Here is a 16479-nt window from a genome sequence, read left to right as displayed (position 1 = left end):
CCACTCCGCAGTGGCAAGAAGACGAGCTCGATCCGCCGTACTAGTTGACGTATCAACAAGGTTATTCCGTACTAGACGGCAGAGCGGCTCGTCTCATTGCCTCTGCGAGCAAGGATTGGCAGGCGGGTCTGTGTTGCCACAGGTTAGTAACCAAACATTCTTGGCCTCGGTGCAATGTGCTGCCTCTATAGCCCCGAGAGAGCGAGATAAAATACCTCCAATCAGGTTTTGAGCACTATGCACCGAGGACAAGAAGGCAGGCAGCGACACACTGGAAATCTTTCGGATACCCAGGCCACCGTGCCGAATAGGTAGAGTGGCCTGGATCCAGGACCTTTCTTCAAAACGTACGTTGAGTACAGATGACAGAGTATCCTGAATTAAGGAGTCAAGTTTTAAAAGTAGGGTGGGATGCTTCCAGAGGTGACTACAGCGGAGAACATAAGTAAATTTGGCTACGAAAAGGCAGTATCGAATGATGGTAAAGGCGGTATGCATGTTAATTTTCAGTAGGCGTTCCGAAACAGAACTGAAATTTTGGATTTTGGTATTGACATATTCGTCGAAAGATTGATCTAAAATAGGGCAGCCAAGAAGGTGAAGCTGATTTTCACTAATAACTTTTATTCCAGGGGCTATCATACCAAAGCTGTCCTCTATAATTTTGCGATCGAAGAAGGGTTCAAAATGAAGAGTTCGCACTTCGAAAAGTTCAGAGTTAGGCCGATAGATTTCAACTCGGATGTTAGTTTTTTTAAATCGTCTAAAACAGTATCGGCTTCACCTCCAAGCGTTCCGTCGTCCAGGTACCAGATATTTAATTTAGAATTTAGATTTTTTATGATAGGATGAATGGCGAGACTAAAAATGGCTGGGCCTAAAGGATCACCCTGCTGACAACCAACGGAGGAGGCCAAAAGGTTTGATTTATATAAAAGTTTCGTAGGTGAGCTGTAACATTGCCATAGATAATTGTAAGTTTCCGGGATTTTTTCTTTGATTTGGGTCAGCAGGGCGAAAGGTAAAATTATTAAAATTATTTTACTTTACAAAAAGGTATTATATTAAAAAACAAAAAAACTAATTTCAACGTTTTTTAAAATTCTTCCCCTAGGGTGGTGAAAAGGGGGTTTGAAAGTTTGTATGGAGATCAAACATTTTATTAAGTGTGGGACTTGAATTTTTGTATAAAGGCATTTTATTAGAATGGAAGAAAACAAATTTCAGCGATTTTAAAAATTTACCTCTTAAAGGGGTTAAAAAGGGGTTGAAACTTTGTATAGGGTTCCATTTTTATTTTAAGCTAGGAATTAGAAACCTTGTAAAAAGGTATTTCATTAAAAGAGTAGAAAACCGACTTCAGCGTTTTTGAAAATTCATCCCTCAAGGTGGTGAAAACGGGGTTGAAAATTTATATGGAGATCAAACATTTCTTTGCGTGCGGGACTTGAATCTTTGTATAAAGGCATATTATTAGAATACAGGAAAAGTAATATCAGCGTTTTTAAAAATTCATCCCGTAAAGTGGTTAAAAAGGGGTTGAAAATTTGTAGGGGTCCTAAATTTGAAATTTTGAAACTTCGTAGAAAAATATTTAATTAAAAGGGAAGAAAACTCATTTCAGCATTTTTCTAAATTCATCCCCCAAGGTGGTAAAAAAGAGGTTGAAACTTTGTATGGAGATCAAACCTTGTTTTGAGTACAGGATTTCACTCTTTGTATAAAGGCATATTATTAGAATACAAGAAAAGTAATTTAAGCGTTTTTAAATATTCATCCCCTAAAGTGGTTAAAAAGGGGTTGAAAGTTTAAATCCATTACAAATGCTTTGAAACTTCTTAGAAAGGCATTGTATAATATTACAAAAAAAGTTATTTCAACGTTCTTAATAATTCAACCCAAATTCAAAGAGGTTTAAGAAGGGGATGTAAGTTTATATGTGATTCAAGTTTTCGTTTAAGCTAGGAACATAAAACTTGGTAAAAGGGCATTATATTAAAATAGACGAAAACTGATTGATAAAGTTTGCATCGGGAGCGAACATTTTTTTTTAATAGTGGACTTGAAAATCTAAGTGTTGAGAGGGATTATATCGAGAACAATTATTTTCAGTTAGGGGCTTGAAACTTCGTAGTTTGTGAAAGACAAATTTCATGCGTTGTATAATTATTAACAAATGATTAACCGTCCCTACCAGGGACCGGACAACCCTTTCCGCGATAAAACCCTTTCAATGGGCGACACTTAAACACGGCTAACACATTGAAAGACTTTCCCTTTTAAACTGCAAGCCCATTCATACCCTTACCTTTGACTAACCCTTACCGAAAAGCTAACCAAAAATAAGGCTAGCTCTTAATAAGGGTTACCCTTATCTTTAAGCGCTTATTATAAAGGTTTCCCTTTGCGTGGAAGAGACAGGATTAGTATATATCTACGGTAGTGTATGAATAGGAAAGAAAATACGTGCCTAGTCAAAGAACGCCGCCGTCGCCGCCGACGATCGCTCGGATTCGAAGTAATGCGTGCTTTATGAACAAGGTAGACGACTTAAATTAACACGCTTATATGCTAAAAGGGAAGCCCTTTATAAGGCTAACCCTTATAAGCAATATGCAAGGTGTTGGTGAGCGGATGATAAGGGTTTTGTAAGGGTATTTGGGCTACCGATTACTCAAATGTGGTAGCTTTATGGTGGGTTTTTAAAACCAAAACAAACGGTTTCGTCTGGCAAAGGGTATGGTGAGTTAAGCCTTATGCAATACCCTTATAAAACCCCGATAAGGGATAGCGGGCCGGTCCCTGGTCCCTACTGATATCTTTTGCTGCATAATGTTCTATGCTCATGTAAAACATATAACCACCAACATACAAATCCACGCGTACGAAGTCGCGGGCAACAGCTAGTCATCCTTTAAGATTAGCTAATCTCTACTGGAAGCCCATTGGATAGGTAGTCCATCCATACTAGAGACAAACCATTTCCTAAGCACCTACGCTCACATCTAAAGTAACTACACGGAACACAACATACACTTTTGATACAAAGATATAATAAATAGTTTATATGGGTGTCCCTAGCCATTGGACAAAGTCGAAATGTACATATGCATTAGGGTATAGAACCAGTATACGAAATTACGAAGTATCATATAGATATATATTTTTGAACTGACCCGATGCACTTACCTGTACTAACAATGGCATAGTATTATTACAATACTATTATCTGCTTTTGTTCTCGTAGCCGCCAACCAGTTACTTACAAAAATAAGTAAGAAGTGCATTGCATGTATATTGAATTTTTAACCTTATTCCTTGTTGAATGGAGTTAAAATGGTCTAAAAAGATAATATCATATTCAATCTTTTGTGAAATCATATCCACCTTAGCCACGACAGGGACGTATTATGGTGTTAAATAAAAGATGTAGAAAGATAAAAAAGTATAATTACTATACATATCCGGTAAAACTTAGCCAAGTTGAGTAAAAGATTAGCAGGAATTGAAAAAGAACACATGTACTGAACGAGCGAAAGCCAGTTAGACACTAAGACTTGACTACAATGATACCATAATGTGTCCTACAATTTACTTAAAAATACCACTAAATAACTACCGACATAAACAGCTAAACCAAGTGCTTATCAATTGTAACAATGCGAGTGCGACCCTGGCGGCACATCTGTTATCTCCAAATGCAAAACGTTTCAAGTGTTATTTTTCCTTCAAAGCATTTTTATTCTTAAGATAAGACTATGGAGCCGATAATATAATGAAATTGTATGGTATCCCGTAGCCGTTTTTCTACAGAGTGCATTCATTTTGAGTGTCGACGGTTGTAAAATGCAAAAAAAATGTTATGTTAGCCATTATTTAGTTAGTGTATTTTGTAGACTATTGTAAAAAAATAGTCGTTAATCTATACTAACATTTCAAGGCGGTTATAATCTGCTTTTACTACGAGGTAGTTATCCTAATTTGTGGTTTACCAATCAATGGTATTGTATTCTTGAGACTCTTTGAGTAAACAAGCTCAATTGGTTCAACTTCGACTATAACAACCGGTGTAGCGGTTACGAAGAACTTAACAAATTACGATTTTTAGGGTTCCGTAGCCAAATGGCAAAAAACGGAACCCTTATAGATTCGTCATCATGTCACAGAACACAGAACACAAGTCACAGATTGAATTGACCTACTTTAATAGCTGTCCGTCCGTACCGTGTTCAGACTTGAACAGAGAGCGTTTAGGCGAGACGATTTTAAGACCTCACCCTCACCTCACCCTTAAAACAATTTTCGGCAAACATTCAAGCACGAAAAAGCTCGGGGTCCACATTTTAGACGTTTCAAGTTTGGAATAATTAAGATTACTAATTAAGACGAAACGTTATATACATCCCAAAACCCTAAACCAAGAGGAGTGGCGAAACGCAAAATTATGAACGTTGGCTCTGAAGATGTTCCGGGAATAACAACAAGCGAAATCGAACATGCTCTCAGTAAAATGAAAAATGGCAAACCACCCGGCAGTGATAGCATTATTATTGAGATGGTAAAGGATGGAGGAGATAGTGTGACTGAACTACATAAAACGGCTTTCAACAAATGCTTGGAGTAGCAAACTATACCAGAAATTTGGAACTGTGGCACAGTCATCATACTTCATAAGAAAGGAAATAAAGCAGATTTAAACAACTATCGCCCCATCAGACTGCTCTTACTCCTGTATAAACTCTTTACCAAGATCATCACTCTACGCCTTACCAAAAAACTTGACTTATATCAGCCAATGGAGCAAGCCGGATTTAAACGTGGTAACAGGACGTTGGATCATATATTGTCAATGAGAATCATTATAGAAAAGACGACTGAATATCAAATGCCTTTGTGGTTAGCATTTATAGACTACAAAAAAGCATTTGACAGTGTTGAAACATGGTCGGTCATAGAATCACTGCAAAATGCACGCATAGATCACCGATATACTGCTCTAATCGAAAGCCACCCTAAAAGTGAACCTACCCCCACTGACCGAGCCAGTTCGGATTGAGAAGGGCGTACGACAAGGTGATACGCTTTCACCAAAACTGTTTACTCTGGTGCTAGAGGACATCTTAAAAAACCTGAACTGGGAAAAGCGTGGATTGAATATATGAGGTAGTCGCTTGAATAATTTGCGGTTCGCTGATGATATTATCTTGTTGGCAAGCGACCCCGCTGAACTTCAAAGCATGATCCAAGAACTCAGCGATGCTTCCATACGGTGTGGCCTGGAAATGAATCTAGACAAGACAAAAGTTATGACCAACACAGATGTCAAGGCGAATATCACAGTTAACCATACCGCCATCGAAACTGTCGATAAATACGTGTATTTCGGACAAGAGATAGTGACTGGAAAAAAGAACCAAACCAATGAGATCAACAGACGCATACGAAAAGCCTGGGCAGCCTATTCCAGTCTCGAGTTTGCCTTCAAAATGAACCTTAAGGCCGAACAAATAGCACGCATATTTGACCAATGTATCGTGCCTGTTCTCACTTATGGAGCTGAAACCTGGGTTTTCACCAAAGACATACTACGTAAATTGAGCGTTGCCCAGCGGGCGTTAGAGAGAAAACTGGTGGGGATCACATTGAGAGACCGTAAAACAAATGAATGGCTGAGAAAACAGATCTACTCGTCGTCTTACACTCCCCATTAGGGGTGTGAGAAAACAGAGCAAGGTCAATGATGTTATAAAACGCGTAGCCAATTTGAAGTGGGAATGGGCTGGTCATATAGCACGAAAGACAGATTCGTGGAGTAAACGACTACTCGAGTGGCGACCATGGGGGGAAGAGCGTCCTCAAAGTAGACCCTAGATGCGTTGGGACGACGACATCAAGAAGACTGCGGGGAAGCAGTGGCTCCAAGTCGCACAGAATGGCACAAAAAGCAGAAGGCCTACACCCAATGGGTAGAAAAAGGCTAAAGAGAGAGAGAGAGAGAGAGAGAAGACAAAAAGAGGGACTAAGTCACGTGACTGCTTCTCCATACAAATATAGTCCCCATTTTCCTCTCTGGATATTAACATTAAAGAAAATATCTTTACGCAATTAGATGTATAAGTATTAACAACAGCTATGCCCCTTCGTTTTATAATTTTCGATTTATTAATTATTATAAGGGATAGGAACTTTAATTTGTATGGAATTTGTTTCTCTACCAACTCTATATGGACCCGGGTATGTCCTTAAACTACGTCCAAAAGAGAGGTATGGGTACTGTGAATGACATCTCGCTTTATGTGGTAGGGCACAGGACAGCGGATGTCATTCCAGATCTAGAGCAGAGCCCAACTGGGGAAGTACCTCCACATTACAGAAAACCGCAGTCAAATAACACTAGACCCTACTCATAGTGTTGTGTTCATGCCGGCGAGCAAGGTTGCGCATGTTGGGCCCGTATGCTTGTTTGCCACCGACGTAGCATTAAAAAAATAAAAAAAAATCAATTGAAGAAGCATAGCTATGGTTAATATAGTGTAAAAATATTATCTTTACAATGTAAAGGAGGACAATGAGGACTATGTTTGTATGGAGAAGCATTTGTCTACTAAGTATCCTCTTCTTTACTGTTTTTAAAGCCCACCAAATGATGCGCGAGACAGCCCCCTCCTACTCTTAAAGCCCACCAAATGATGCGCGAGACAGCCCCCTCCTACTTTTAAAGCCCACCAAATGATGCGCGAGAGAGTCCCCTATTTTTAAAGCCCACCAAATGAAGCATTAGAGAGCCCCCTCCTGTTTTTAATGTCTATGATAATTAAATACAGGAACAATTAGCATCTCACGTAGCATGGTATTTACCATACAATTTGTCAGTAAAAAAACTTTCTAATTTACCATCTACACCACACTACACCTACAGACATCCTAAGGGTTTAAATTGTAAAAAAGGTTAGGGGAAAAATTCATCTTCGGTTTCTGAATGTTACTAAAATGGACAGATGGACATAGAAACCTAAAAAATATACTATTAGAATATGCAAGGGTTGGGGCGTTGTACAATTGTACATTGTTAGGGACATATCTATTGTCTATCTGTCTGTACATCATCAGGCCCTTCACACTTAAACCGCTAAACTGATTTAAATAAAATTTGGTATGGAGATAATTTGAGTTCTGAGGAAGGACATAGGATAGCTTTCATCACAAAAATCATCATCATCAGACTAAGTCATGGGATGAAAGAAGCTAGTGAATTTTTGAATTAAAAGTTAAAGCAATTAAACTATTGGCTTGGTTACAGTTTGATGCTACAAATCTTTAAAACTTAAAATAACATTTAATTTCTTGTGTCTTCTATGAATTGATAGAAAGGAGTAAAATTGAGCAAATGTGTGTATTTTAAAAGGACCATCAGGACATCAGAATGTGCGAATTTTTGTGTAAAATAAACCACTTTTTCTCAATAAATTAAAACATAGTAAATGAGATGAGAATCTCAGAAAATGGTAATGACTAATGATCCATATTTAACAAACATACACACAGTAGTTTTAAGTCTTATATTATTATGATTGGCATACAACTTTAGAGAATACGAAAATAATGAGCGTGTGATACAGAATTAAATATATTTAAACAAAACAAAGTTCACATACATAGGTAAGTACTTATGTCACCATAGTATCTTACCTACATTGTAATTTACTGGTAAGAACTACGTATTTTTCTAAATCGATTTCAAGGAACAACTAATGCCTGTTATGATGGTTTATAAAGTATGATACAGCTACAATTTATTTGTAATCGTAGATAGTGGAATTAGGAAGAAACAAACCCTATTTAACATTAAGACATACTCGACCAATCGTAGGATACCTAGCAATGCAGTGAATGAGTGAATGCTTACAACGCTGACATACCTACAATTTCATGAGATCATCGATACAGCAAAATGTAATAAATATAAATGTGACTCACCCGTTTATATACTTGGCTACACAGACCGTGTAGGTTATCATCATTATGTATCAAGTATAGTGATAAACGTCGCACACAGCACATGCGTATTACTATTTTTACAAAGACTAACCATGGTATTATTATATAAACTGCATCAATCTTTATTTATATACTTGGTTAATTTGCGATTTCTACAAATTTTCACTGACATTACGGTCGAGATTTCTTATTACAGAATGAAACAAAACAGAAAGATATTGAATTTCGTACTAGTGGTGCCCTCTTTGAGATTTGATCAATTACACGACGCCAGCCAGTAGGCGAAATTATATTGTTTGACATACAGCTATACTGACTTTGTAATGAAGTCTAGTTGCAAATTTATCATTTCAAAATACTGTACTCCCTATAAATATTATATATGAATGAAATGATTGTATTTTGATGTGATGTTTTATGTGTACATTAAATTTGATATTGCATTACATTGCTTTGATCTTTTTAAAATTACTAATAAGTAGACGCTCATACAATGTTGTTGCAGTTAACTCATGAATAACTTTTTTGTGTGACACAGGTTTCACTCTCTCAACAACGCGTTTGTGCTGCTATAGAGTGAATACAGCTATTAGTAATTCATGTGAAAATGGTTTTTGTGTCATTCTGATAAGGACGAAAGTAGCAAGAACGATTTTGACATTTGACAGTCTCGGACTACGTGCGCAATGGTACCGTCGTTTGGGTAGCAGGAATGCCCCCCTCTGTTGATTAAAATTTGAAACATTATTATATGCTTCTATCTAAACAAGGTCAACAGTTTTCATCAACTCTACAACGAAAATAATTAAGAATCAGTGTATATTATGCCTTTATCTTTAAAGAAAGTGCTTTTTGTCCGTTATTATCTAAGATACATGCGCGAGTGTCCGCGAAAATGATCTGTACTTTGTTTTTCGCAATCACATCGTTACATGAACATGGATGACCTAAAATGCGAATACATGAAGAAGAAAAGATGCTTTGGACTGTCGCAAGTAACGTTATCAACGGCAATTATAATGTCCTGTGTATCGACTATCATCAATCGAAAACATATCTTCGCATAACGATCGTTGAATTTTCGATGTACAAAAGTGAAAATGTGATGTGTCAAACTGATTGTTTACGTCGCGGCGCACAGGTGAGCGTGTGCGGTTTGTAGTAGTGGCACGCAGGGCGGCGAGGCTGCCGCGGCCAGGGGCCAGGTGCGCGGGCATGGCGGGTCGGGAGAGCCCCGCCAACGGCGGGTACGAGGCGGCGGAGCCCGCGCTCCGCGTACGCAAGGACCTGTTCCCGGAAGTGCGCCTGCCCAAGCCGGGCGACGTCGCCGCCGACGTGGACGCTGACGCGGACGACTCGCAGCAGGACCTGCTTGAGGAGAGCATCTCGTGCGTCAACCTCGAGACAGACTTCGAGAAGAGCATTGATGAAATCGCCAATCAAAAGCTGCAGGGCAATGGCGCCCTGTCGCCCCCAGAGCGTCGGCACCCGCGCCCGCGGCATCGCAAACACAAACAGCACTCCAGGCACAGCTCCCACTCCCATGGAGAGCAGTCACCTCCTAATGGCTGCCTCCCGCAAAAGAAGAAAAAGAAGAAGTCTCGCCACAACCACTCACCCACCAATGCGGTGACATTACATGTGAAAGGTGGAAAGAACTTGAACTTAGTGAGTAGTAGCGAGTGTCAGGTAGAGCAGGATGCAGAGGAGGACAGTTCGGAGGATGAAGTGCTCAAATTTAGTGTGAAGTTACCTTTAATTAATGTAGTGCGGCAGAGTGGCAAGCCATACAGTCACGAACTTAGTCAATTATCAACAAGAAAGAGCAAATCCAAGGATTCTGTGAAGGAAAGAAGGACTCATGCTGTGACACCATGCAGTGGAAAGCCCAGATCTATGTTAGATATTTGTAGTTCCAAAAGCAAGAAAAAATCTAAGAAATCGGATAGTGGCCCCACAACCACATATCACAGTCAGATTGTGGACACTAATACTATTAAAATAAAAATTAGAAGAACAAGTGTTCATGAAACGGTAAGTTTTATTTAGAGTATTCTATCTGTAAACTTAGCTGATCTCTGTATTTTTAAACTTAATGTACCTATAGAAGATTTAAGGAAATTTAATAACATAGTACAATTGATTTCTGTATACACAGAACTCTACTGTACCATCCAAACAAACTCCTTATCTAACCATTTTAATTTTAAAATTGTTGCAAAATTGTAGGAATGTTGTGATAAACATGCATCACATGGTGTTTTGATACACCCTTTCATTATTTACTATTGTTTTAGTGGGATTGTATGGGAGCTGTTATACAATGCAGAGCATTTAATGTACACTCAATTTAATGTCTGTGAAATATAATGATTTCAATATTAGAATAACAATGTCTTATGCTTGAGCTTTTCCTAAGACTGCAAATTGGAAAAAGGCATTAAATCAGTACCTAAATGGTTGTCACTAGCTTATTGCCTATTGCACTGGTTCCAACTTTTACCATTCTTATGTACATAGTTTAATTAATTATATGAAAGTAAACATAATCCTAATCAATAGAACAGTTTACATGTTTTCATATCTGTACAAAATCAGCCCAATGTAACTTATCTTGAGCTACTCTCCTCAACAATGTTTGGGTAATAACTCTAATATCATAAATACCATTTTTAATGTCTTTTAGGACCATTTTTCTTTGTTTTTTCCCAGTATGCCCACTACCATTTGAATTTTGTCATAGGTACCTGTTCTAAAATTATTATTCATAATTATTATAATCAACATTTTTTTTTCTAGCAATCTACCTATTTTATATGATTATCGTAATTTAATAAATGTCATGAGGACATTGCACATACTGCAAGTATATTCATAGGTGTATATGAAGTTCCTATTCACAACCTTCATTTTTCCTTGGTTCCAACCTTGGTTAAGCAGTGGTATAGGTATATGAAAGCTGGTGATATGATTAAGTTCAAGTATTTTATACCTAGTTATACTCTGATTTGTAATTAGATTCCAAAAAACTAACCTCATTTTTTCTCTTTTTCGTTTGTTTTAAGAAACTAAACAATGCTAAAAGGATACATCTATATTTATTTTAAATGCTAGAATATGCAAAAGGGAAATTTGAGTTCATATTTTCCATTAATACGAAAGAAAAAGGATCCGAGTGAGGTTAGTTTTTTGGAATCTAATTACAAATCAGTTTAGTGATTGACATATGGTCTTAATTCATCTCAAGTACAAAATAAAAGAAATTCAATATTTTTAAACACACCACCCAATTATATGATACTTGTAACATTGCTAGGGTTGCCATCTCTAAAATTTGGTAACCAGGACAAGACGCGTGAAAACCCCGGATTTTAGCGCTCAGAACCCGAACAGGTTTGTCATGTCTCGGTGCCGCGTGTGTCGCGGGCGGCCAAAGACTTTAAACTTTTAAACCCGGACAATAAATGAAGCCCGGCCCGGACGCTCCCCGGATGCCCTCTAAACTAAGACAAATCCGGGGAAGCCCGGACGGATGGCAACCCTAAACATTGCCAACTGCAACCTAAAGGTAAAGCCATTATAATCGTATGATTAAAGGTGCCGCCGACCCCGACATCGATTGCAGACATCGGCCAGAGGAAGTCTAAGAAGAAGCGCGCGGCGTCGCCGGTGGGCAGTGTGAGCTCGGGCGAGGAGTACGACCCGGCGCGCCCCGACACCGCCGCCGCCATCAGCGTCGCCGCGCCCAAGCCGCGCCACCCGCCAACCAAGACGAGAAAATCTAACTCTAAAAGTAAGCCCTTTTTATTTTATACTTGGACTAGCCAGTATGATTGATAAAACTTTCTCAGAACATTCCAGAAACTTCAGCACTATCACCTAGAAATCCTTACAAGTAAATTTATATAGTGGTCAACTAAAAATAGTAAAGTCACTAGCACTCTTGTCTTGTTCAGAGTATCGCAAAACTTGTTGTGCTACTCCTTTTCCACCAGAAAGGGTAATGTCCTAATGTGGGCTATATGTCTGGGCACTAAAGTCTGTATTCAATGTGTATTATTTCTGGCACTGTTGTTGCAAATGTTTTTATTTAGTAGTAGTAGTAGTAGTAATCACTTTATTGTACACAACACATGTTTATTTAAACCTAAATTATGACATTTATCTCTACTTGTATACCTCTACACTGGCCACCCTGTATTTGTCGCGTGACCAAGTCTCGTGAACCGATTTAGACCATCATGCTATTTTCATTGTCAACAAAAGCCTCTACAGCTGTATATGGGACATTATTATCATTTACCAGTTTTACCATGATTAAGATATTGGCAACAACCTAACTACAGAAGGGCTAAATTACCTATCCCACCAAAACATTACATGTAAAAAGATGCAAGTCTCGCAACGCAGTTCTTCTACTATAAAAAAGTTTTGAGATGTAATGTGATACCAAGTCGGTTATTTTAGTCAGTGCCAGGGGGTGGTAAGGTACAGAGGGATGGTTGTTAGATACCTTTATTTTTTTAATACTAATAATGACTTGGCAATCAAATTTGATGGGATCTCATCTCTTTATGTAGGCAGTCCTTCTTTTCGTGTACTCATACCCATACCATACTCATACTATGTATGCACATATCATAATTATACACATCTTCATTCATACTCACATCGTACCTATACTTAACCTACTAATTGCAGGAACTGCAAACGTAACTGTTATCGCATATGTTTATATAGGATTACAAACTTACTTGTGCAGTTAAATCTTTAAAACGTGACTGATATTGCAGTATTTTTTAGTTTTTTTTGGCTTAACACGCTAAAAACTAATTACGTTTCAAATTTGGAGCTTGTGGGTCTGCTAGAAGTACCTTAGAATTATGATGATCGTGAGTGAGTGTGTCAGTGACAAAACTAAGGAACTTTGACATGCAATAATTCTTAAACTACATGTTCTAATTACATGTTATTAAGAATATATCTAAATCATGTTATGCTCTCTACGTCACTGAAAATTCAGGGTTCTAGCTTTAGCTATCACAAAATTACAGAACGTTGAAAATGGCCTAAGTGGCTTCGAGAAAAGGATGGTACGGCCGTGCCTCTTTGTTTTGCTCGACTTGGCGGGGGCACTACCGTGCCCCTAGTTAGAGATTTTATACTCCTTATCAAGCAATAACATAGGATGCAGTTATGCGGCTGAATGAGATGGGCATATATTAAATTGGTTAGTAAGCGAATAAGCTACGAGATTTCTTTCGTGTCGCAAAATGATGTGTAGCTGTGTTCTGCAGGCTTTCATGTATAAGGGTTATTATGTTACAGACAGAACAATCTAATGAGGGCTAACGCGTTTGAATTCGCCGCTAGGGGCGCTAGTGTAGATGGTGGTCTTTTCCATAGCTCGAAATGTCAAATGTCACTTTAATGACTGACAGCTGTTCTTTAGTCTTTTGGACCACCATCAACAGAGGCGCCGATGGACTTCCGGTTCGAGCGCCATCTTGATAGTTAGCATCGTGATTAATTACTTTGTTTTTTGCTTATTAATATTGTTTAAAGTGTAATATCGATAGCTTATTATACAGTAAACTAATGTGGTAGTGTGCAGTGAATGGAGAATTAATTTTGAAGCGCGTTTAACCACCATCTTGGAGTCAACGGCCGGTAGTCCACGTGCTTCTTGTAAAGTCTAGCTATCGATTTACAAGAGCTAACAAATCACCGTACACTGTCTTGTACAACCGTACAATTTTTGTCGTTTGTAAACCTCTCAATACCTTGATACTGGCGAAATAGTCCCACTGGGCTGAAGCCATAATTTTAAAAGAAGAAGAAGAAGAACAGAGGCGCCAACTGGTGAGCAAAAAAACGATAGCCCTCATTGACACATGTATATTTCACAGAATAGTGTGTACATAAGCTTTAATAATTCGTGTATCTTCAGGGATATTTCAATACTCATTATTTACTCTTAATATATTATAGTAAAGTTGTTGATCATATGTACATAGTTTTTTTTTTTTTTTTGTGTCTACCAACAGTTGTTTTCTACCTCAAAATGAAATCGCTTTATACTCGTATGATTTAGGGAACATACCTACTCGTAAACGCATAATTATATTAATTATGAATTGAAACTGGATCTGTGCCTTATGCTGTTGCCAATTATTTATATTATAACTAACATGTCTGTTTTTTTTAACTACAGTACCGGCCAATAATATATCACCTCCAGGTTTTTACGGTATAACTTTTTTTTTATATTTCTGAGTCACTTCCCCCTCACTGCTTTAGGTAGTATAGTAGTATTCCTTTATACGGGCGATGAGAAAAATGGGTCTCATGTAATGGTTCTTTATAGCGGTTTTTTTTAAATGTATTGTTAACTTCATTTTTTTGTTAGAGATTTTTTAGTAATATGCTGAGTATCCTACAGTATTTCATTGCAATATTCATCATATATTTGTATAAAATGAGTAGTAAAATATGCAATCTACAAACTAACCTATATTGTTTACTCTATACAAGCTCATACAAAAACACTTAAAGGTGATATATTATTGGCCGATACTATATAAAGTAATGAAGAAAGAAATGCGCGGTCCATACTATTTCTTACCAGTACTACCCACTTCATTGTTTAAAAAAAAACAGTCTCATGTTAGGCTGGCGATGTGGCTTTTGTGAGTCGGCAAAATTAAAGTGATATATCGACTTATCTAAAAAAAAACCGAGCCCTTCACTTTTTTTTTAATGTCCTAAAATACCCATTTATTTAGATTTTTTCGTTTCCGTAATTGTGATTTGAGATGTACCTATGGAAAGGTATAAAAAATCAGACAATCTTTTCTTGTCCAAGGCCGAAAGAGCTCTTAATTCTGAGTAGAAATAACATACGAGTATGTATTCGAAAAAGTATTTTCGGTATTTTTTTTTGGACATCCAAAAGCAGATGAGAAATGCACTACATTCTTATGGTATTTGTGAATGTGCAGTGATTACTTTGATTTATGAATGCTGAGTTATTATTATTTATTAAGTTAGAACGTAGCTTTCGAATGGTTTCGCATAGCTTGTTTATCCTTATTGTAATGCTGCAGTGCGAATTCATTGCCATTAAGCGTTATTTGACTTGCCGCTTATGTTGCATTTCCTGAAAACTGAGAACATGTATTAACATAGGAACTTTTCTCTTACATATCATTCCTTCAGCATAAGCTAATGCCTAATTGGTATCAAATCAACAAAGAACATTACTGATAATTTTATAATTAACTGATTCTTCATAGATTGCACGAGTCGAAAGTCTCCTAAGCCAGTTTTTATGGCATCCGATAAATACTAGAATACACAGTGAAAGTTAACAATACAATACGGTCATTGCGCTAGTTTCCGTCTATGCACTAGTTTTCGTCCACTTGACGGATTAGCAAATAATATATTTCATTTTTAATTTGCTACTTGCGAAATATCATTTTTATGTAGATAGATATATTGTTTAGACATTAAGGATTGCTTTAAGTCCAAATTTGTGCAGCATTGTAGGTTTATATTCAAATTTCGTCAAGTGGACGAAAACTAGAGCTCGACTAAAACTAGCGCAATAACCCTATATAAGTAATTTTTGCGTCTGCATCTGCGAATGTATTTAGTCTTATGCAACAGGTATTTGTGCTTATTGCTGAGCGAGCGTAATCCATACTAATATTATAAATGCGAAAGTCTGTCTGCTTAAACCGCTGAACCGATTTAGTTGAAATTTGGCATAGAGATAGTTTGAGTTTTTATGTCCGTAATCATTCCTAAAGAGAGTGAAAAGGATAATGAAATTGAGAGATTTAAATGAATTGCCTGATAATTGATGTCAAGCAATTAAGCTTATGCTCAAATTGAATGATTGCAATTACACTTTATCCAGGCGCTAAACTTACTCTAGCTGCTGTTACTGATTCCACGCAGACGAAGTCGCGGGCAAAAGCTAGTAAAATAATAAAGGGAATTCTAAAAGCAATAAAAGGAATTATTTCACTACACTATGATAGAAGCAAGAGAAATACATAGAATAAAGCCATTTTTATTTAATGTTGAGCTAATTATAGTATTTTTATTTATTTTTATTTAACCTTTATTGCACAAATGAAAACCTTACATTTCCAAAGGCAACCTAATGTCATGAGGCATTTTCAGCCAGTCAACCTTTAGGCAAAGCAGAGAGATTGTGGGCGGTGCTACTTTAACAACAACAACAAAATAAAATATAATAAAATAGCACACATACATACATACTTATATTACTTATAATTAGGCTTTGGACTTTTGGATGCTCGTCGTGGTTCTAGAATCCACGGAGTCGCCATATTATCTTAAAATATTTTTTTCGAAGTCAAAGTCAAAATGTAAAAATAAAACATTATAGGTAGGTATATTGGATGTCATGATTTATGCTATTATATCGGTAATAAACACGTTGTTATG

General features: G+C 37.3%; 2 protein-coding genes across 3 annotated transcripts in view; one reads left to right on the top strand and one right to left on the bottom strand.

The window, feature by feature from the left end:
* The window catches only part of LOC134753945 (uncharacterized), a 102035-nt gene extending 93841 nt beyond the window's left edge, over window positions 1-8194 (bottom strand). The window contains exon 1 of one of the 2 annotated variants that reach the window (XM_063689968.1): window positions 7978-8194. The gene's annotated coding sequence lies outside the window, so the exon portion shown is untranslated. The remainder of the gene's footprint in view (window positions 1-7977) is intronic. The other variant, XM_063689966.1, reaches the window with a different exon arrangement.
* Window positions 8195-8549: 355 nt separating this feature from the next.
* The window catches only part of LOC134754619 (uncharacterized), a 32351-nt gene continuing 24421 nt past the window's right edge, over window positions 8550-16479 (top strand). The window contains exons 1-2 of the mRNA XM_063690949.1: window positions 8550-10032; window positions 11596-11791. Of these exons, the coding sequence (XP_063547019.1) occupies window positions 9214-10032; window positions 11596-11791 (1015 nt within the window). The 5' untranslated portion in view covers window positions 8550-9213. The remainder of the gene's footprint in view (window positions 10033-11595; window positions 11792-16479) is intronic.

This window comes from Cydia strobilella, chromosome Z (assembly GCF_947568885.1).
Source record: "Cydia strobilella chromosome Z, ilCydStro3.1, whole genome shotgun sequence".
In the NCBI taxonomy this organism is placed as follows: Eukaryota; Metazoa; Arthropoda; class Insecta; order Lepidoptera; family Tortricidae; genus Cydia; species Cydia strobilella.
The sequence above is the reverse complement of the archived record's forward strand: the minus strand, read 5'-3'. Positions and strand labels throughout refer to the sequence as shown.